Source organism: Eschscholzia californica, unplaced genomic scaffold (genome assembly GCF_041429995.1).
Source record: "Eschscholzia californica isolate CP2 unplaced genomic scaffold, dmEscCali1.0.p SCAF_1, whole genome shotgun sequence".
Lineage (NCBI taxonomy): Eukaryota > Viridiplantae > Streptophyta > Magnoliopsida > Ranunculales > Papaveraceae > Eschscholzia > Eschscholzia californica.
In genome coordinates this window covers 56,477,426-56,499,546 of record NW_028238198.1, presented here as the reverse complement: position 1 = coordinate 56,499,546, position 22,121 = coordinate 56,477,426, and the positions used below count along the sequence as shown (strand labels likewise).

General features: G+C 43.9%; 1 protein-coding gene across 2 annotated transcripts; it reads right to left on the bottom strand.

Moving 5' to 3' along the window:
- Nucleotides 1-18,960: 18,960 nt before the first annotated feature.
- LOC147567752 (hypersensitive-induced reaction 1 protein-like) lies at nt 18,961-21,475 on the bottom strand. 2 transcript variants are annotated; one of them, XM_086670010.1, is made up of 6 exons: nt 21,245-21,475; nt 20,540-20,752; nt 20,023-20,143; nt 19,820-19,911; nt 19,641-19,737; nt 18,961-19,557 (listed from the first exon to the last, which is right to left on the bottom strand). In XM_086670010.1, exons 2-6 carry the CDS (start codon nt 20,726-20,728, stop codon nt 19,190-19,192), a joined length of 867 nt encoding a protein of 288 aa, XP_086526136.1. In that variant the 5' UTR covers nt 20,729-20,752; nt 21,245-21,475; the 3' UTR covers nt 18,961-19,189. The 2 variants fall into 2 exon arrangements, with proteins under 2 accessions (XP_086526136.1, XP_086526131.1); XM_086670005.1 differs by having other exon boundaries at nt 20,540-21,056; nt 21,245-21,344.
- Nucleotides 21,476-22,121: the final 646 nt, after the last annotated feature.

Below are 22,121 nucleotides of genomic sequence, written 5' to 3'. Positions count from 1 at the left end.
GAACTGTATGGGCAAATATCCGCCCCACGAGGTGCCCGCAGAATTTATGAACAACCGCTTCGTAAGGATAAAATCCGCGAAGCTTGATAAGGAGGCCCGGTAACGGCCCAAGACGTTAGCATGATCACCAGATCCATACCCGCTTAACACTAAGCGTATCTAACACGTGTCGCACGATAACCACCTCCTAGTACTAAGCTATCTGACGGCTAGAAGGTTATCGCGCAATCCATAACCGCACTAATGGTGAATATTCTGTATCTTCCACTTGAAGACGGACGTTACCGGCCAGTAGCTTATCGCACACGCGGTAACATCCTAACCGTCTCCCAAGAGATTCGAATACTCATCTGACGGTCGATACGTCAGATCCCCTATCTCTTAACGTACTTCCATGAGTAATGTCACAGAATAATTACGTCGGTTACGAGCTGACCGTCATCAAGACGACCCTCCTCTACCACTATAAATACAAGAGGCTATAACCAGACCAAGGCATCCAATATTCGACAACAGTACTTGAGTAACCTAATCCATTCTCTCTACCCACTTGCTCTCTCATAAGCATCTCAAAGATCTTCTAATCCTCTCAAAGTCTCTGACTCATTGTCTTAGAAATTGGGAGATAGGGGTCTGATAGTCACAATTCAAACGACAACTAGCTAACCGTATCAACACCCTACGGCCACCACCTTGTTGCATAAGAGCCCTCTGGTCTGAAATATCTCCCATCCAACGGTAAGGAGCTGACGGTAACACCCACCCAGCAGTAACTAGCTGGCGGTATCACCATCCTAATACCACCACCTCCTTATCGCATCATTGATCTAGCGATAAGACGCTGGGCGGATCATCTTCATTCATCCTCACCGTCCGATCCACTTACGACCAGCACTCTATTGCGGATCCCTTTACGACCAGCACCTTATTGCAAGTCTCCTTTACGACCAGCGAGTTAACGACGATACTTCATTACCATCACCCTCTTAATTACCGTAAGTAAATCACTACCGTGGAGATCTGTTCCGACAACTTCACGAGCCGCGACACCTAAGCACTCCGACGACGATTACCTTTCTATTGCCCACTTTGACTTTCTTATTTATATTTGATCGAGTATCTGACTTGACCGTCGGAGCCCCCTTAGGCCGGCACCATCCCGGTGTCCCAGAGGCTTCACGATCTCTTCTCTCTTTTTGTGTGCAGGTTCTTTTCGACACGTAGCCGGTCCCCGAAGCATCCGACCCGACCCGACAAGACTTTGACCGTTGACCCGTTGACTGTTAGACTTTCCGACCCGTAGACATTTTACCGTCTACAATTTGGCGCTAGAAGGAGGGGGCCAACCACTAACTATCGAAAAGACAAGTACCATGGAAGGAGACATGTCCAACGCTTCTGTGGATTTCTCATCACAACTTGCTGCACTCACTGCCCAGATGCAAGAAAACGCCGAAAGATTGAGAGCTTTGGAGGAGGAGAACACTACTGTCCGAGCAGAGAACATGCTACTGCAAGAAAGAATTACCGAGTTGGTGGTTCCAAGGAGACAAAGTTTAGGGGACAATCGACCACCTCCCAACGGTTCTGAAGTAGGAGGACCATCTAATCGCCCAACACCCCCTCACAACACTACTGTAGGCTTCACCACCAGCCAAGTAGGGACAGGATCCGCAAGTGCTCCATTCATAGCTCCAACACATACCTTTCAACAAACTCTCACCCCACAGCAGACCATGGCTGCTCCTCTTTACTTATCTTCTATTATTCCTATGCCTACTATCTTCCCTATGCCTACTCAACCCACCATGGCTTCTAATCCCTTATTGTTTTCACATAGAGGTACCCCTTTAGAGCAAGCTTTAGCAAAGAGGCTAGCTGAAATGGAGGCCCTGATCACTAGAATTCCAGGAGTCCCAACCCCCTTCAAGAAGAGTCTTCCTCAAAGCTATGCCGATTCTCCGTTCGTCGATGCAATTGCTCTGGTAGAGATGCCCAGAAAGTTCACCTTTCCCAACATGAAGATGTATGACGGCACCTCTGATCCGGACGATCACATAGCCTCTTACAAACAGAGGATGTTTACTGCTGCGATTCCAAGGGACTTGCGGGAAGCGTGTATGTGCAAGAGTTTTCTAGTCTGATTGGCCCAGCTCTGCAATGGTACACCAACCTCCCCCATAACTCAATTGCTTCATTTGCCCAGCTCACAGACACCTTTGTCGAGCAATTTGCAAGCAGCAAGAAGCTGGAGAAACTCTCTGGTGATCTCTACCGAATCCAAAAAAGAAGAGGTGAACCACTCAGAGAGTATGTGGGAAGATTTAATCGGGAGAAGGTGTCAATTCCTTACTGCAACCAGGAGACAGCAGTGGATGCATTTAGGAAAGGTTTACTGCCAGATGGGGAGTTGTACAAAGAACTCACCAAGTTCAATTGCACAACAATGGAGGATGTTCTTTCCAGAGCCTGGGTTGAAATTAGGTGGGAAGAAGACGAAGCCCACAGGAACAGATACTATTCGCAAGAAGATAGGTCAAGAGACCGTCACTCCAGAAGATACGAACGACGGTCAGAAGCCAGGAACAATGATCCGTACCCAACCAGACGACCAATTCCAAGGGAGAACAGGAGGCCATTCAACCCTCCACCTAATCGTCAAAACGAGAAACCGCAAGGACCCATCCGTACCAAGATTCCAGAATACAACCTCAACATTGAACCAAGTGAGGTGATTGCTGTAATGAAGGGGATGGGTAATACGGTAAGGTGGCCAGGGAAAACAAAGACGCCAAGCGACAAGAGGGATACTTCCAAGTGGTGTGAATTCCACTCGGACCATGGGCACACTACTGCAGATTGCATTGCCCTCAGGCTCGAAGTTGCTGAGCTCTTAAAGAGGGGTCACCTCACCGACTTACTGACTGATAAAGGCAAGAAAACCATGTCCCAAGGAGATGCCCGACCCAAAGAGCCAGAGGAGCCGATTCCAACATTGACTTGCAACATGATCACAGGTGGCTCAGAAGTGAGTGGAGTAAGCCACTCAGCAGCCAAAAGAAGTGCACGAATCGTAGGAAATCCAACTGCCCACTCGACAGAGGCGTCAACCCTAACTTTCACCAACCAAACCATCAGCTTCGTTGACAACGAAGTCTCAGGGCTCGTCAACCCTCATCATGACGCTCTCGTCCTCTCTCTCACTATTGCGAATGTGTTAGTTAAACGTATACTTATTGATAACAGATCCTCCACTAATGTCTTGTTTCTTCATGCCTTGCTAGGAATGGGACTAGAAGAATCGAGCATCTGCCGACGTTCTACTGTCCTTATAGGATTTAGTGGTGAACAGAAGTATACCTTGGGAGAAATCGTATTGCCGGTATATGCAGGAGGAATTAACCTTAGCACCACTTTTGTGGTACTGGACTGCCCATCAGCTTATAACATGATCCTTGGAAGACCTTGGATCCATGAGATGAGGGCAGTACCATCGACATACCACCAAGTTTTGAGGTTTCCAACACCTTGGGGAGTACGGGAAATCAAAGGAGACCAAGGAGCTTCCAGAAACTGCTACAAGAACACAATGAAGGCTCCCAAGAAGCCCTTGTAGCAATTACAGAACAAAGTGCCCCTCAACTCAAACCTCAACCAACCAAACATGGAGGAGTTAGACGAAGTCCAAATTAACCCCAACATCCCAGAGCACAAAGTCCAGATTGGAGCACAGCTAGCTCCTACTCTCAGAGAAAAACTCATTGAATTCCTAACCGATAACTCTGATTGTTATGCTTGGTCTCATGCAGATATGACAGGGATAGACCCCTCTATAATAGTTCATGAATTACAGGTAGACCCTTCCCATACCCCGGTCAGACAGAAAAGAAGGAAATTCGCACCAGAACGCAACAAGGTGATCAATGAGGAGATCTAGAAGCTACTTGACATCGGATCTGTAAGGGAAGTACACTATCCAGATTGGCTCGCTAATGTGGTGGTCGTTAAAAAGAAGAATGGTAAGTGGCGGGTATGTTTTGACTTTACGGACTTGAACAAAGCATGCCCGAAGGATTCCTTCCCACTACCTCACATCGACATGCTAGTAGACGCCACAGCCGGACATGAACTCTTGAGCTTCATGGATGCATTCTCGGGCTACAATCAGATCCTTATGCATCCAAACGACCAGGAGAAAACCTCCTTCGTAACGGAGAGAGGTATATTCTGTTACAAAGTCATGCCTTTTGGACTAAAGAATGCAGGTGCCACCTACCAGAGGCTCGTAAACAAAATGTTCGCCAACATGCTAGGCGACACTATGGAGGTCTACATCGATGATATGTTGGTCAAGTCCTTAGTAGCAGAACAACACTTGGAACACCTCAAACAAGCATTTGAGGTACTCAGGAGGTATAATATGAAACTAAACCCTGGTAAGTGTTCTTTTGGTGTGTCCTCTGGAAAGTTTTTAGGGTATATGGTGACTCAAAGGGGGATCGAAGCTAACCCAGATCAGATCAATTCGGTGATGGGTATTCCTTCCCCGAAATGCATCAAGGACGTCCAGAAGCTTGCAGGTAGAGTGGCGGCACTTAGCCGATTCATTTCTAAATCTTCCGAGAGATGCTATCTGTTCTTCACCACTCTGCGAAAAGGGAAAAATTTCGAGTGGACACCTGCCTGTGAAGAAGCTCTACAACAGCTGAAGAGATACCTCACTTCTCCACCTTTGCTCTCCAAACCAAAAGATGGAGAGAAATTGTTCATATACCTTGCTGTTTCAGAGACAGCGGTAAGTGCAGTACTTGTTCGTGAGGAAGACGGTAAGCAGCTGCCTGTCTACTACACAAGCAAGTCATTGCTTGATGCTGAAACCCGATACAGCCAACTAGAGAAGCTAGCCCTTGCCCTTGTTACTGCAGCCAGGAAGCTGAGACCTTACTTTCAATGCCACCCAATTGTGGTGGTTACAACTTTCCCAATGAAGAATATTCTTCACAAACCAGAGCTGTCTGGAGATTGACCAAATGGGCAGTGGAGTTAAGCGAACATGACATCAGCTACCAGCCAAGGACAGCGATCAAATCTCAGGTACTGGCTGATTTTATTGCTGACTTTACACCTAACACCTTAGTGCAGGCACAAGGAGAATTGCTCCATCTACAGGAACATAGCCAACTCAAATGGACCTTATCAGTAGATGGTTCTAGCAACATGAATGGAGTAGGACTTGGTGTTGTTCTCACTTCCCCAGAAGGTGACCTAATCCAACAAGCAATAAGATGCGGGTTCAAAGCCACCAACAATGAAACAGAGTACGAGGCCTTGATCGCAGGTATGAACCTGGCAAAGGAGATGGGAGTCCAGAAACTTGCGATAAAATCAGACTCCCAACTCGTAGTTAACCAGCTACAAGGAACCTACCAGGCCAAAGACGTGAAGATGGCAGCCTATGTGTCGCATGTAAAAGAACTACAAAGTCAGTTCACCGAGGTTAGTTTTGAACAGGTACCCAGACTGGAGAATGGGCACGCTGATGCCTTGGCCAATTTAGGGTCAGCAATTCCAACCAAGGATGCACAGACAATACCCCTAACGCTACTTCAGTGGCCGGCAGTATGGAAAACAAAGCCTTCAGAGGTAGCGGTTACAGATGCAGAAGAGACCTGGATGACACCAATAATCAGGTACTTAACTAACGATGAGTTGCCACAGGATCGAAATGAAGCTAGAAGGCTCAAAGTCAAAGCTGCAAGGTTTTGCATCATGGACGGCCAGCTCCTTAAGAGATCATACTCTGGGCCTTACTTTAAATGCATCACCCAAGAGGAATCCAAGTATGTCCTCAAGGAATTACATGAGGGGGAATGCGGTAACCACTCTGGCGGTCGCAGCCTGGCCAACAGAGCACTGACTGCAGGTTACTACTGGCCGACTATGAGAGCAGACTCTACTGACTATGCTAGACGTTGCGACAGCTGCCAGAGGTTCGCCCAAACTTCCCACCTCCCTCCAGAGAAAGTTAAGTTCAATTCTATCCCCATGGCCTTTCATGAAATGGGGGATGGATATAGTAGGCAAACTACCAACGGCCCCAGGCCAGAGAGTCTACATGCTTGCTGTCACAGACTACTTCACCAAGTGGGTGGAAGCCGAAGCCTACCACCAAATCAGAGACCGCGAGGTAAAAAGTTTTGTTTGGAAACATGTCATTTGCAGATTTGGAGTTCCCAAGGAGATTGTCACAGACAATGGTTCACAGTTTATCAGTTTTGATTTCCAAGACTTCTGCAAGGAGTGGGGAATCAAACTAAGTTTTTCGACTCCTAGATACCCTCAATCCAATGGGCAAGCAGAATCGTCAAACAAAACGATAATGAATTCACTGAAAAAACGACTCAAGAAAGCTAAAGGAGCATGGGCAGATGAACTACCAGGAGTGTTGTGGTCATACAGAACCACTTCAAAGACCCCAACTGGGGAAACCCCATTTTCCCTTGCATACGGTTGTGAGGCGGTAATACCAGCTGAAACAGGAGTTCCCTCTGCCCGATACCAGTGGACCACAGAAGAGAGCAATTGGGAGCTACTTAACCATAACCTGGATACGGTAGACGAGGTAAGAGACTTGGCGGCAATCAGGAATGCCGCATATCAACAGAAAGCAGCCAAACATTACAACAAGAACGTCAGGGTTCGTACATTCAAAGTTGGCGACTGGGTTCTGAGGAAAGTATTTCAAAATACTAAGGAAACAGGAGCTGGCAAGTTAGCCCCTACTTGGGAGGGCCCATACCTCATTACCAAGGTAGTGGGACAAGGAGCTTACAAACTTCAATCAAAAGATGGCCTAAAACATAGGCAATAGCTGGAATGCCATTCACTTACGAAGGTACTACTTCTAACCTTGAAACTTCTCCTATTTTGCCTTTTTTCCAAAAGATCACCTACTGACTTGGGCGTCGGAGGGTTGTTGGCTACGCCAACAACCACCCCTCACTATCTACGTGTGATGACAGGAACTGTCTCCAAGACACAACAAAGTAGCAAAAACAATAAGAGACTGGACGTCAGAGTCGAAGTCCAAACCACCAGAAGAGTTCCGCACTTCGACTGGGGGCATGGGGATACTATAAGAAGACTATGAAGAAACTGAAGAACAATACGGGTTAAACAACCCTCACCTGTCCAACAGGCAACTAAAATCACCAGGCACCTAAGTTGAATGACGAACACTTCTTCATTTGACAACAACAAGTTCAACGTACTGTTCATCAAAATTAATTTAGAAGGAACAAAGTCCCGCACTTATTCCTCAAGTTCAATGTAATGTTCTTAAATCTAAGATATCACTTCCGATGTAAACAAAATTTTAGAAATAAAATCTCAAGTATTTATCCAGTAATTACTTGTGTTTAAACTTTATCAATATCGATGTCATTTCACTACAAGGGCATCTAATTACTTGTCTGGAGAGAAACATTAGGTCGCTAGACGATCCCAAAACACAATAAAGTGTCGGTCGTATCACTTTTATAAGTGAAGATTGGAAACCCATCCAAGACGGGACAACAAGTAGCTAGCCATCACCTGAACACAGTAAGGTGCTGGCCGTATCCCCGTATGTAAATTAGCATTCAAGTTGGGACAACAAGCAGCTGGCCGTCACCTGAACGCAGTAAGGTGCTGGCCGTATCCCGTGTATAACTTAGGATTCATAATCCATTCAAGTTAGGACGACAAGCTGCTAGCCGTCACCTGAACACAGTAAGATGCTGGCCGTATCCCGTGTATAACTTAGGATTCATAATCCATTCAAGTTAGGACGACAAGCTGCTAGCCGTCACCTGAACACAGTAAGGTGCTGGCCGTATCCCGTGTATAACTTAGGATTCATAATCCATTCAAGTTGGGACGACAAGCTGCTAGCCGTCACCTGAACACAGTAAGATGCGGACCGTATCACTTGTATAAATTATGATTGGTAATCCATCCAAGATGAGACAATAAGTTACTTGCCGACACCTAAACGCAATAAGGCGCTAGTCGTCTTCCCTACATAAGCATAACCACTCAACTAAGGAGAAAAACAACAATAGCAAATGTATCCTTAAAGGAAGAGTCTCAAAGAAATCTAGTGGGTTCACTTGAACCGTTAAAATACAAATCCAGAAGTCTAGCTGAACCATGAGTCAACAACAACATATATCCGACGCGTATCGTCCAAACAAAAAGGCTGAACTCCTGACGACACGCGACGACGACCACATATGGTTCATCACATAGAAAAGAAATCAACAACACACATAGTATTTCTAAACAAGTCAAGTAAAGGAAAGCACTAATGAGGCGAACTACCTCCAGTTGCATCATCACCCCTCATCACCTCGTCCATATCTATCGTCATCTCTCCCGCCCGCTTCTCCGCCAGGAGCTCCTCGTAACGGACCCGCCAGGCCTCTATGTTATCATCCATATCCCATCTGTCGGGCCCATGCTCGCGGTACTCGACGAACAAGTCTGCACGTGTCCGTAACACCGCGTCAGTCGCAATCTGATCCCTCTCACGGGGAAATTCATCAACTAGCTGTTGGTTGTACGCCGCTTCTCGCTCCAGCACAGTGTACCGCCCCCGAAGATCCTCCAACTCTCTCTCCCGGGCACGCATCCTGTCACCCTGCTCTTGAAAGGAAACCACCTGGCTGTCGTAACGAGTCTGCAACCTGGAGAATGATCTTGTCAACTCCGCAACTCGGTCCACACTCTCGCTCAACTGACGACGAGAGGAAATCGATGCCATGAAAGCCTACAAAAACCAAAAAACAAGGATGAGCCCGTAAATATAATAAGGGATAGTTGCAACTTAAATGAGAGGCGAATACCTGGTAATGGTGCGAAACACCATAGTCCGCGCCTCCACAAGGACCATAAGCAAGGAACTTCTGGTGATCCTCAGAAGAGAGCAGCTGGTCCCCTCCAGTAGACAGAAAAGTGGAACCATCAAAGGGAGAAGCAGAAGGAAGATGCCTCCACATAGAAACCCCACCAGAAGACTCAGATAGGGGTATCGCCGAGTAAACCGGCTCCGCAGCTGGGACCTCTTCGGTAACAGGAACAGACGAAGAAGAATGCGGAAGAGAACTCGAACCGGTGCCTGCCTTGGACCTCTTCCTCTGGCCACCCTTCCGGATGTCCGCGTAAGGAGCAGGGATGTAACCAGATCCCACCATTTGCGACGATGCGAATGACTCTGTACTTGCCGAAGGAGGTGGAAAGAGTACCGGAGCACCAAATAACTCTTCGTAGGCTCGAAGCGCACCTCGAATCTCTATAGCCGTTGCAGGTGCAGGGGGACGACTTGTTAGGGTCGCACCCGGAACAAAGTCCCACAAAGGGGTACCTGTAATAAGAGAATGACTCAGAAGGTAGGAAGAACTCCTCTCTGGATCACGACGCTCAAACAACTTTGAAATCCTCTCCTTCCAATGCGGCAGGCGCTCAATGTTGTTGAACGAACAATCTGTCAAAGGAATACTACAAACTTAAGCTACAGCAACGCAAACGCATAAGGTACTCTAAGTTAAACAATAACATACTTACGAGCATCTTGCCAACTGGAAGGAATCTGCCCTACCCCCCGGACACCATATACAAGGTCACCGCGCGCAAGAAAGTAACAAGTTTGCCACTTTCGGTCGCTAGCCGGCATTCCAGTGATCAAGTGAGCACCGGGGTTCCGCAATTTGAAACCATAACGACCATTGTCCCTAGAATGGCTCGTCAAGTGATAGAAGCGAATTACATCGCTGGCTGAAAGCTCAACCTGCTGTAGGTAGGCCAGCACTTCCAAGCACAAGAGAAGTCTCCACGCGCTAGGCATGAGTTGTGAAGGAGCTATCTCGTAGTGACTCAAAACCCCATGCACCAAACGAGGGAAACCTAAATCCCATCAAGAAGGAAATCATGTAGAACGCGGTCCAGCCGCCATGGTCTTCGTCAACAAGTTCGTTAGGCTGCGGAAGCCTAAGCTCTATGGACTCGGGGATATTGAACATAAACCGTATATCCCGTAATCCGCCCTCTGTAATGGTTGAAACCGGATTTAGAGATGGTCGTTTCAAGGCCACCCGTTCAAGCACCTTTTGTCGCCGGAACTCAGAAGGTTCTGACACGCGAAGCGATCTAGAAGAACTACCTTGCCCATGATGACTCATCTCGGGATGCAAAGTCTGTAGGACAAAGGGATAAGGCTTCAAACCCAACAACTAGCTTGAAGGGTGCATTTAAACGAAACATATCCTAGCAGTAATTCACTCAAGCTATCGATCCTAACAGTAGCTCACTCAAGATATTGATCCTAGCAGTAGTTCACTCAAGGTATCAATCCTAGCAGTAGTTCACACAACGTATCGATCCTAGCAGTAATTCACTCAAGGTATCAATCCTAGCAGTAGTTCACTCAAGGTATCAATCCTAGCAGTAGTTCACACAACGTATCGATCCTAGCAGTAATTCACTCAAGGTATCAATCCTAGCAGTAGTTCACTCAACATATCGATTCTAGCAGTAACTAACTCAAGGTATGCAATCTCAAAAACACATTACGACAAATAAGGAAACTAACTTTAAAGATCAAAACATCATGGATATTCAATATCAATTGAAGAACAATTCAAGAACTCAACAAAACCAAATAGGAGAGAGAAAAATACCTGATTACAAGTGAATAATTCCCCAAAAATCTTTCTCTTCAAGCTTCAAATGGTAAGTAAAATAATGATCCTTCACCCCTTTTATAGGGTCCGAATCAAGGGGCATCACCTACCTCCTTCCCGCCAAGGAGCCCTCGAACAAATGCACACGATCAGCATATTACAGATTACCACCATAGCAGAGTGTCCCACTCGCAAACTTTAAACAAATGCAAAAATTGCTAGGCGTCTCAGGGACACAGAAGAAGGATGTCCGTCCGAGATAAATATTCGGCACAGAGATGGACGCTCCTAAAGACTCAGTGAGAGTCGGACATCCGAAAGATGCAGAACTGGGCTAAAACGTCCGAAATAGGCAAAGCCAGATAGACGTCCCAAGAACCGCGGAAGAGAGCTGGGCGTATACCCACGCCCAGCTCGCGCCACGTGGCGCGTTCCTGCGCATTCACGCAAGAACGCGCTGGGCGTCACGGGACGCCCAGCGCGCGCCACGTGGCGCGTTCCTGCACATTCAGGCAGGAACGCGCTGGGCGTCACGGGACGCCCAGCACGCGCCACGTGGCGCGTTCCTGCGCAATCCCGCAGGAACGCGCTGGGCGTCACGGGACGCCCAGCGAGCGCCGCGTGGCGCGTTCCTGTGCCTTCGCGCAGGAACGCGCTGGGCATCCCGGCGCCCCTGCTATGGGCGTCCCGGCGCCCCTGCTATTAGCGTCCCGGCGCCAGGCGCCCCTGCTATGGGCGCCCGACGTTCTTGTTAAGGGCACCAAAACTGTCCTTTTCTTCATTGCGTCCCTCTTTGTGTGTTTTTTCTGAATTTTTCAAGACAATCTCCGGAATATTATTTTGAACACGTCCCGAAAACTCGCACTTAGCACCTAAAAAATCCGGGCAAGGCACCCAACCTCGAAACAGCCATCGCTACGATGCAAAGTGACACTCCCACTAGTAAAATATGATCGAGACGCGCACTCCTCCGCGGACACGGTCATACCTCACTACTCTCTAACTCCGCATCCGGACTTAGAGAGTGGGGGGCAAATTGTATGGGCAAATATCCGCCCCACGAGGTGCCCGCAGAATTTATGAACAACCGCTTCGTAAGGATAAAATCCGCGAAGCTTGATAAGGAGGCCCGGTAACGGCCCAAGACGTTAGCATGATCACCAGATCCATACCCGCTTAACACTAAGCGTATCTAACACGTGTCGCACGATAACCACCTCCTAGTACTAAGCTATCTGACGGCTAGAAGGTTATCGCGCAATCCATAACCGCACTAATGGTGAATATTCTGTATCTTCCACTTGAAGACGGACGTTACCGGCCAGTAGCTTATCGCACACGCGGTAACATCCTAACCGTCTCCCAAGAGATTCGAATACTCATCTGACGGTCGATACGTCAGATCCCCTATCTCTTAACGTACTTCCATGAGTAATGTCACAGAATAATTACGTCGGTTACGAGCTGACCGTCATCAAGACGACCCTCCTCTACCACTATAAATACAAGAGGCTATAACCAGACCAAGGCATCCAATATTCGACAACAGTACTTGAGTAACCTAATCCATTCTCTCTACCCACTTGCTCTCTCATAAGCATCTCAAAGATCTTCTAATCCTCTCAAAGTCTCTGACTCATTGTCTTAGAAATTGGGAGATAGGGGTCTGATAGTCACAATTCAAACGACAACTAGCTAACTGTATCAACACCCTACGGCCACCACCTTGTTGCATAAGAGCCCTCTGGTCTGAAATATCTCCCATCCAACGGTAAGGAGCTGACGGTAACACCCACCCAGCAGTAACTAGCTGGCGGTATCACCATCCTAATACCACCACCTCCTTATCGCATCATTGATCTAGCGATAAGACGTTGGGCGGATCATCTTCATTCATCCTCACCGTCCGATCCACTTACGACCAGCACTCTATTGCGGATCCCTTTACGACCAGCACCTTATTGCAAGTCTCCTTTACGACCAGCGAGTTAACGACGATACTTCATTACCATCACCCTCTTAATTACCGTAAGTAAATCACTACCGTGGAGATCTGTTCCGACAACTTCACGAGCCGCGACACCTAAGCACTCCGACGACGATTATCTTTCTATTGCCCACTTTGACTTTCTTATTTATATTTGATCGAGTATCTGACTTGACCGTCGGAGCCCCCTTAGGCCGGCACCATCCCGGTGTCCCAGAGGCTTCACGATCTCTTCTCTCTTTTTGTGTGCAGGTTCTTTTCGACACGTAGCCGGTCCCCGAAGCATCCGACCCGACCCGACAAGACTTTGACCGTTGACCCGTTGACTGTCAGACTTTCCGACCCGTAGACATTTTACCGTCTACAAGAACTGGTTTGAAATACCCAGGAAAATGAAAAGGTTAGAATCAGTGGTGTCTACCTGTTCTTCTACTTGTTGTTTTCAGGACTAGTGAAGAGAACTGAATAAACGAGAAGAGGAAAGACTTGATTTCCTTCTGTTGTGATCGTTGTTCGAATGAAGAATGAAGGTCCATTATAACTTACTTTAATGGCGGATATAGATTTTTCGGAAAGAGAAGTGCGGAAGGGGAAGAAGAACAAGGGAACCCTAATGTTTCTCGACTTTTTTTTTTTTTTAAGGGAGAAAGACTGTTTTAAAGTTAAGGGTATTTTGGGAACTTAAAAAATAGAAAATGACCTGATTGATAATTATGCATATTATTCCAAACCTTATGTATCATTATCAATAATATTATGACAACATTTAGTTAATAGGAAAAAGAGATGGTTTTTTTTGTTATTATAATAATTTTTTGAACCCAACTAGTCATTTTCCCTAGTCAAAAGGGTATTTTGGTAATTATCTTTTCTGTGACCCGAAAATAGAAAGACCTAATCTGAATGGGATTCTAATTAGGCTCTATATATAGGGTCAGTTGAGAACAGAAAAGGTGTGGATTTTTCTCTGGAAGAAAAATATACAGCTCTCTCTCGTAATATACAGCTAGTGGAGAGAGAGGAATATAGAGAGAAAGCTCCCGTTCTATCAATCTAGTCAAGAAGAAGAGTTCTTCTCAACCTTCTAGTAAGTCCTAGCAGTCTCAAAGGAAGGGAGATCAAGTCTATTCACTCGGTGTCTCAAGTAGAGGAGCTACACTTGGAGCTCTCGATCTTCACATGCGATTGGAATGGTTCGAGGGAAAAACGCGTTAAGGTATTTATCCCTCTTCTAGTTCATTGATTAGTTTATGCATATGATCCTGGGAAATCTAGTGTTAACATATGATGTTTGAGATTCCACTTAGAACACTAGATAGTGTATAGGATACACACAAATCCCTACAGGAATCTCAATAACAAGTCTCGAGTAATAACAACTCTCGGCCCAATAACTATTGAAATTGAGAGCCAATGTGTGAGGGGGAGATTGTTAGGTTAATCCCACATTTTTTGTGGAAGGGGCAGGGGGTGTGTTAATAAGTGTGGGAGAAGCCTTACCTCTTCAGCTAGCTTTTGGGGCGAGAGATACCGAATACCACCCAACACATACATGTACATACTGAGAATGTATTGGTCAAGGTGCCCTAATCAGGGCCAAATTAATCCATTATATAGCAAAAAGATACAATAGTGAAATGGCTAAAATGCCCTTAATAAAGATCAAAAAGACAAATACACATATATACACTTATATCCTCCCTCAAGCTGAACGCCGGTGACCAAGAGAAAGCTTGTTCTTCAACATTAGGAATCTTGTTGTAGAGAGACCCTTTGTAAACATGTCAGCAACGGTGTCTTCTCCACTAATATAATGAACCCTTAACTTGCCATTAGTAACCTGGTCTCGGACAAAATGAAAATCAATCGCAGCATGCTTTGTTCGAGAATGAAGAACAGGGTTAACGGCAAGGTAGGTGGCACCACCATTATCACCGAAAATGACTGGAGGTGCCTCTAGTGGAAACCCAAGTTCGAAGAAGAGATTCTTAATCCATGTGACATCAGCAGTAGTATGGGCCACGACCCTGAACTCGGCCTCAGTTGAGGAACGAGATACAGTTGGCTGAGTTTTAGACGTCCAACTAATAATGGTGGGACCCATCATAACACATAAGCCTGACGTGGATCTTCTATCACCAGGAGACCCTGCCAAGTCAGCATCGGAGTAAGCTTTTAGATATAACGACGGCGAACGACGAAAAGTAAGGCCATTGGAAATGGTACCTTTCAAATAACGAAGAATTCTCTTCGCCGCCGTTAGATGGACATTGGTCGGAGCTTTCATGAATTTGAACACCTGATTGACGAAATATGTGATATCTGGTCGAGTAAGATTCAGATATTGTAAAGCTCCGACTAGACTCCTGTACGTTGTAGGATCAGAAATCAAGTCACCATCAGTGGAAGATAATTTTGAACCTGATATCGCTGGTGTTGGTGTTGGTTTTGATTCAAGAAGACCAAAACGACAGAGAAGATCATGAATATATTTCTTCTGAGTGATAATAATCGAATCGGAGGTACGATGAACCTCCATGCCCAAAAAATAGGTCAGTTTCCCCAAATCTGTAAGCTTAAAATGCTGATGAAGATGAGAGATAAGATGATCAACTTCTGAATTTGAGAACCCTGTAACCAAACTATCATCAACATACAACAAAATGACTATGAAAGAGTTAGAATTTTGTTGATAATACATCGATGGATCAGAAATTGATTACCTAAACCCCACATTAAGTAAAGAGGATGTAAATTTGTAGCCAAGCCCTAGGAGCCTGTTTCAGGCCATGGATTGCCTTCTTCAATCGACAAACATGAGTTGGGTGATCTTGATTTTGAAACCCCTGTGGTTAAGTCATAAAAACCTCTTCCTTCAAATCCCCATTGAGAAACGCATTTTTAACATCAAGTTGTCTCACTGGCCAATCATTACTAAAAGCAAGAGTAAAATCACTGCGAATTGTTGCTGGTCGAACCACAAGATTGAACGTCTCATTATAATCAAGTCCCCGTCGTTGATGAAAACCACAAGCTACCAATCTGGTTTTAAACCTTTCAATTTTTCCATCCGATCGTTGCTTCACCTTGTAAATCCATTTATTATCAATAATATTCTTATGAGGTTGAGGAGCAACCAACTCCCAAGTGTTATTTTGATGAAGAGCAGAAATCTCTTCTTCCATTGCTCGATTCCAGTGGGATTGTTTAGAGGCTTCATGATAGGATGAGGGTTCAATGAAATTAGGGTTTTCGAATTGGGATAGAAGAGAAGAAGGTAAACTATGTGAGGAGGTGAACAAAACCTTTGGCTTACGTGTCCCATCACGACTTCTACTTACCATTGGATGTCGTGATTGGGCTATCAGCTGGGACGTAGGAGCAGTGGGAGTGGGTACAGTAGGGACATAAATAATGGGTGATACAGACTCAACCTGAGTCGTGGTAGTGGGGTTATCTGTCGTTATGGCGTTAAGAACCCGTTGAGAAGTGGCACGCAGAGAGACAGATGTTGTTGGAGAACGCGCATGAGGTACAGCTGGAGAGAGAGGAATAAATGAAGACACAGCTGGTGAAGTTTGGACCACAGGTGTAGTGTTATTTCGTCGTAGCTGGACAGGTGGAGGGTTACCAACAAGTGGTGAGACACAGGGAACAAAAGTACGTCTTCGTGCAGGTGAGGAAAGACGACAAACAGTCGAAGAGAGAGAAGTAGCAGAGGTCGTTAATGGAGGAATGGAACTCAAATAGGAAGAAGGAAGATTATTTCGAAAGGGAAAACTTCCTCATTAAATAGAACACTACGAAATATAAAGACACGAGACGAATTTTCCTCAAGGCAGCGATATCCTTTGTGATCAGAACTGTAACCAATGAAGATACATGGTTTTGTTTTAGGGTGAAGTTTAGAGGTGTTGTAAGGAACAAGAAGAGGATAACACCTACAACCAAAAGTTCTTAAATCAGAGTAATTAGGGTTTCGAAGGTAAAGTTTCTGAAAAGGAGAAGAACCACGAAGAATAGGAGTGGCTAATCGATTTATAGCGTAAATGACAGAATTTAAGGCATCTGGCCAGAGGGTAGTGGGGGCAAAGGACTGTGAGAGAAGTGTCAGAGATGTTTCAACAAGATGTCATATTTTCTTCTCAGCAACATCGTTCTGTTGTGGTGTGTGAGGACAGGAACGACGATGAATTATGCCGGAATCAGTAAAAAAATTGGGAAAGTTGATGATTAACAAATTCTCCTCCTCCATCTGATTGAAACATCTTAATTTTATTTTGAAATTCATTCTCAACCAAAATTTTAAATTGTTTTATGATTTTAGTAACTTCTGATTTTTGTTGTAGGAAATAGATTCATGTGTATCGAGTAAAGTCATCGATCAACAAGCTAGGAGAACATATCTTAATCCAGAGGAAGCACTAGCAGGGGCTGGACCCCATAAATCAGCATGGATCAAATCCAAAGGAGATTTAGAATGATGAATAACAGGAGAAAAAGGTAGAGAATGATGCTTAGCCGAAACACAACTTTCACATAAATTGCTGTTGATTACAGAGGTAGTTACTGGTAATTTAAACTTAGACATAATAAATTTAAAATTCCGAATATGTGGATGAGCAAGTCTCTTGTGCTAGATTTTAGGGCTGGTACGAGATCCTTTTGACGCCACTTTGGTGAAGAAAGATGAAGAAGAAACAGAAGCAGAGGCAGGAAGGAGGCGAAAAAGGCCATCAGAGATCGTTCCGGCGAGTAGGGTCTTCTCTGTGGGAATTTCCTTAACAAAGAAACCAGAGCGATGGAAAAGAATGAAACAGTCAATACTCGAAGAAGTTGAGAGATGGAGATGAGTTTTTTCTTAAAATCAGGAACATGTAGGACATTTTTAAGTAAGAATTGATGAAAAGGTAGAAGAACATCACCAGTACCAGCTACAGAGGAGGTCTGACCATTTCCCACCATGACTTGATCAGGAGCAGCAGTATCAGCACGAGAAACAACAGAGGCTGAATCAGAGGCAATATGATTGCTAGCCCCTGAATCCATGTACCAATGTGGATCAGGATGAAAGTTATCAAGACCAAGACCAGAAAAGGATTGTGCTATTTCAGAGGAATGAGTGATTTGAAAGCATTGACGAGTTGTGTGACCAAGTCGACCACAATACTGACAAATGATCTTGTCTAGAGGTGGTCCAAGAACAAAAGAGTAAGGTCGAGGAAAAGAACCACTTCCTCCATTTCAGTAAGAACCTCTTCCTCCATTTCTATTGTAAGAACGCCCCCTGTTGGGTCGATATTGAGTGAAGGAAGGTCGTGAGGGAGAAGGAGATTGAGTGAGAAGAACAGTAGGTGGAGGAGTTGGAGTTTGAAGTAACTCAATACGAAACTCTTGTGTGAGAAGAAGAGAGTAAAGCTCATCATAGGTAGGAGTCAATCGAGTGGTAATAGAGGTTACAAAAGACTCAAACTCGGCCCTAGACCAGAGAGAACAATAAGAACAAGTTCTTGGTCTGAAACAGAGTGACCAACAGAGGCCAGAGAGTCAGATAAGTTTTTGATTCGAAGAAAATAATCAGAGATGCTCTATGAACCCTTTTTGCAGGTTTGAAGCTGAAGCTTAAGGTTCATTAACCTAGCAGAATTGAGAGAGGAGAAATTTCTTTCAAGAGCCTCCCAGACAGCCTGAGAGGTTGTTAAGCCAAGAACCTGAACTAAAACTGGCTCAGTAAGAGTGGCATTGATCCAGAAGAGTAACATTTGATCAATACGATGCCAGTAGCAGAAATCTGGATTTGGAGTAGGAGTAGAAGAAGAAGGATTTGGAAGAAACTCAAGAGGAGCAGGGCAAGACCAGTAATATATTTGTATAAGTTTTGACTGTGCAAGATAGAAAACATTTGACTGCGCCAAAGAAGATAGTTTGTTCGATCAAGTTTGATAGAAATCAGATTGGAAATGTTAGTGAGGGAGGGAAAAGAAAAAGAAGAGGGTGGGCTTTCAGTAGAGAGAACAGTAGGAGAAGAAATATGTTGGGTAGAGTCAGCCATTGGAGAAGAAAGGAAGAAGAAGAAGAAGCACTGAAAACAAGGGAAAGAAGAATATCTCTTTTAGTCGGCTCTTGATACCATGAGAATGTATTGGTCAAGGTGCCCTAATCAGGCCCAAATGAATCCATTATATAGAGAAAAGATACAATAGTGAAATGGCTAAAATGCCCTTAATAAAGATCAGAAAGACAAATACACATATATACACTTATACATACATTGTTTATATAGATTATAACAAACATAAGATATTTAGTCTTACATATATACAAGAAAACAAAACATGACCGCAGTATGCACAACTAGATAAGGTGTCAAAGAGAAAATACAACCCAGACATGGGCTTTAGACATTTAATGGAAAAAAAAAGAACAACAGATACGAAAATTACGATTTAGAAACAATCATAGGTAAAGCCCAAGAGGAACCCACTTAATGGTGGTGGTCCACAGAAGAAGCTTGAAATAGCCCATCACGTATCTGTGAAGCAACCTCACGAACAGCACCAGGCCCGTGGGGTATGAAAACTGCAGAAGATTTAGAAGCTGCACCGATTTCTTTCATGGTATCAAAGTATTGTGTCACAAGAACCATATCCATTACGTCTTTTGCAGTTGTTCCTGGCACGTTCACAGAGAAGCCCAATACACTGTCTCTTAGCCCGTCTACTATCGCTTGACGTTGCCGAGCAATTCCAAGCCCGTGTAGATACTTAGACTCAGCGTCACCCTCTGCTCTCTTAACCTGCAGAATTTTCTCGGCCTCTGCCTTTTCCTGTGCTGCCAACCTCAGCCTTGCAGCTGAACAAAATTTCATAAATCAGAAGAAAAAATTATTATACAGTTGTACTATAATATACATATACATTTATCTAGTACCATACCAGCATTGATCTCGTTCATTGCCCGCTTGACATGCTCATCTGGTTCAATATCAACAATGAGGGTCTGTACAATCTCGTATCCGTAAGCAGACATGGCCTGTATGAAGATAAAAACCAGCTTTAGTGGTTCAGCCTCAAAGTTAGTTACCAACAAGTTTAATTGTTTCAACTGCCTTTACTTTTTCGAGTTCTTCTTCCACAGATTTTGCTATTTCATTCTTTTGCTCGAAAACATCATCCAAAATCAGCTTCGGAACACTCGCCCTAATCACTAAAATGTGGCAAAAGAAAAGTCTCCATATAATTATTCTTGATAAACAATCAGATTCCTAAATCAACAAAAGAAAATATATATCACCCAGGTTGCATTATTGGTTTATACCATCAAATACATAGGCTTGAATTTGGCCCCTTGTGTTGGTAAGCTTATAGAAAGCATCATTTGCCTTATCAGCTAAAGCGCGATACTGAATAGATGCAACGACGTTGACAAATACATTGTCCTGTAAAAAAAGCAACGTTAAGAAACCGAATAATTTTACTGCAGCTTATGAACATAGCATGTATTTATACCCACTAATGCCTAATGAACTCAAATATTAACAAAGCACTTCTTGTCCTTGTTCAGAAAAGGATTATTAACTAAAGGCTGTTTGTGACCCCATTACCCGCACTCTTAAGTTTTCGGGATTATAAATGATCTAACACTAATAACTATTTTCGTTATAATAATTTTGTGATGATAAGTCCCGTAGTCCACTTATGTTAGCTTGACCAAGCTTTGAAATACTCGCTCATAGATTTAGAGTTATGGGTTCATAGTCTCTAAATTGACACAAGCCAATGGAGAGAATTCTATACGCATAGTTATTTACAGAAATATTTTGGAATTTGCTAACCTTTGTCTTGGTCTCACACTTCACATCCAGCTGTTGCACTCGAAGTGAGAGCTCCCCGGCTACCTGACTACCAAGGAACCAAGGAAGGCAATGACATCCCGGGGTAAGAACATTATCGAACTTCCCGAATCTCTCCCTGATAGCAACTGTGGATTGATCTACTTGTACACAGCACATTAGATTACCCATCTTCTATGTTCAATAATATCCCTCCTAAACAAATTCAATCTCAGACATTACTAAGAGATTCTGATCAAACGAAAAAGTAAGCTCACGCTTCCAAAAACAAATTCCGATTTTGTTTCGTTAAACCTTCGGGTATGTTTTGTTTTGGAGTAAACAACGAAACATTTCAGCAGGATCGAACAACAGATCTACCCTACAATTCCAATCTTAAGTCTCTGTTCCTTGGAGTCAAAGCAGACTCTAATTTAAGTTCTCAAGCAACAACTTAGACAATGGAAGAACAATTCATTTCTTGGAAGATTTGTATTGTCATAGTAGAGTAAAAGTTTATCTGTTTCCATATAATTTAAGTGAATTAAAACAAAAGAATGAAACAGGAGCATTTTAGCCAGAGTCAAGAGAATCAGGCTCCATATCTAACAAGTAAAATTGACAAAAAATTTGATAATTCTAATGCTGCAAATCTAACAAGTAATTTTGATAAAAAAAAATCATAAAACAGGAAATAGAGAAACTTACAATTGTTGTCCTTGTACAAGAAAGATACAAGCTGGGTATTAGGCATGAAAAGAGAAGCTCAACAGGCTTTGTTTATATATACACTAGAAAGTGGGTCTCCAATGACCACTTGTAGTTGTATATTACATATAACTAATGAAATCTAAGAAACATTACAACTTACTAGCAATACCTAAAACAATATCATTGTACTTCTTTTTAGTTTTGATTCATTCAAAATAATAAGTCAACGGATTTGATCCTATCTTTACCTTACCCATTTTAGAAAAGTCTTGTTGTGCTCGGAACTCGGAAATATTAGCAAGATTTAATATCCTACTCAGTAATTAAAATTGTTTGTCTAGTAATGAAAATGATTTATAAGTTTGAGCAAAATTTTAATTGGAAAGCCTGGACCGTGTCCAACTGGTCCGATAAAATAAACGGTCTTGGACGGTCAATGGACAAATAATCTTTGAAAGTGACCTCCCGAGACCGTCCGAGTAAATAGGTGGTCATCAACATTTTATGTCCGAAACCGACATATCTGATGAAGTTAGAGCTCGGTACTGACCGACCCGAACCGATCCCACCCCACTACTTACATCTCTTCAAGTTTATTTTAATACAATTAACATTCATGAATTCCCCAAAAGAGGGTTACAGTTATAGATAGCAGTTGTGTTGTCATATGTAAATCTCTCCACTAGATGTGACTGGGTTCTAATCTTACCGTTTCCAAAAAAAAATTATTTTAATGCATATTTCTATTACGTTTGCCGTGAACGTAATCGATATATTTTTGAAGGGCATACCCGTTCAGTCCAGGAGGTTATTTGCGAAATTGTTGATGAGGTCATAAAACTAATGTTGGAACAAAGAGAGTAGAAGATACATT

What these genes read in the sequence shown, in the direction of transcription:
- LOC147567752 (XM_086670010.1), bottom strand. Translation starts at nt 20,728, where the DNA reads ATGGGTAATCTAATGTGCTGTGTACAAGTAGATCAATCCACAGTTGCT. An exon ending in TCAAGCCTATGTATTTGATG is followed by an intron (nt 19,912 to 20,022) that starts GTATAAACCAAT and finishes GCCACATTTTAG; the next exon opens with TGATTAGGGCGAGTGTTCCG. An exon ending in AATGAACGAGATCAATGCTG is followed by an intron (nt 19,558 to 19,640) that starts GTATGGTACTAG and finishes AATTTTGTTCAG; the next exon opens with CTGCAAGGCTGAGGTTGGCA.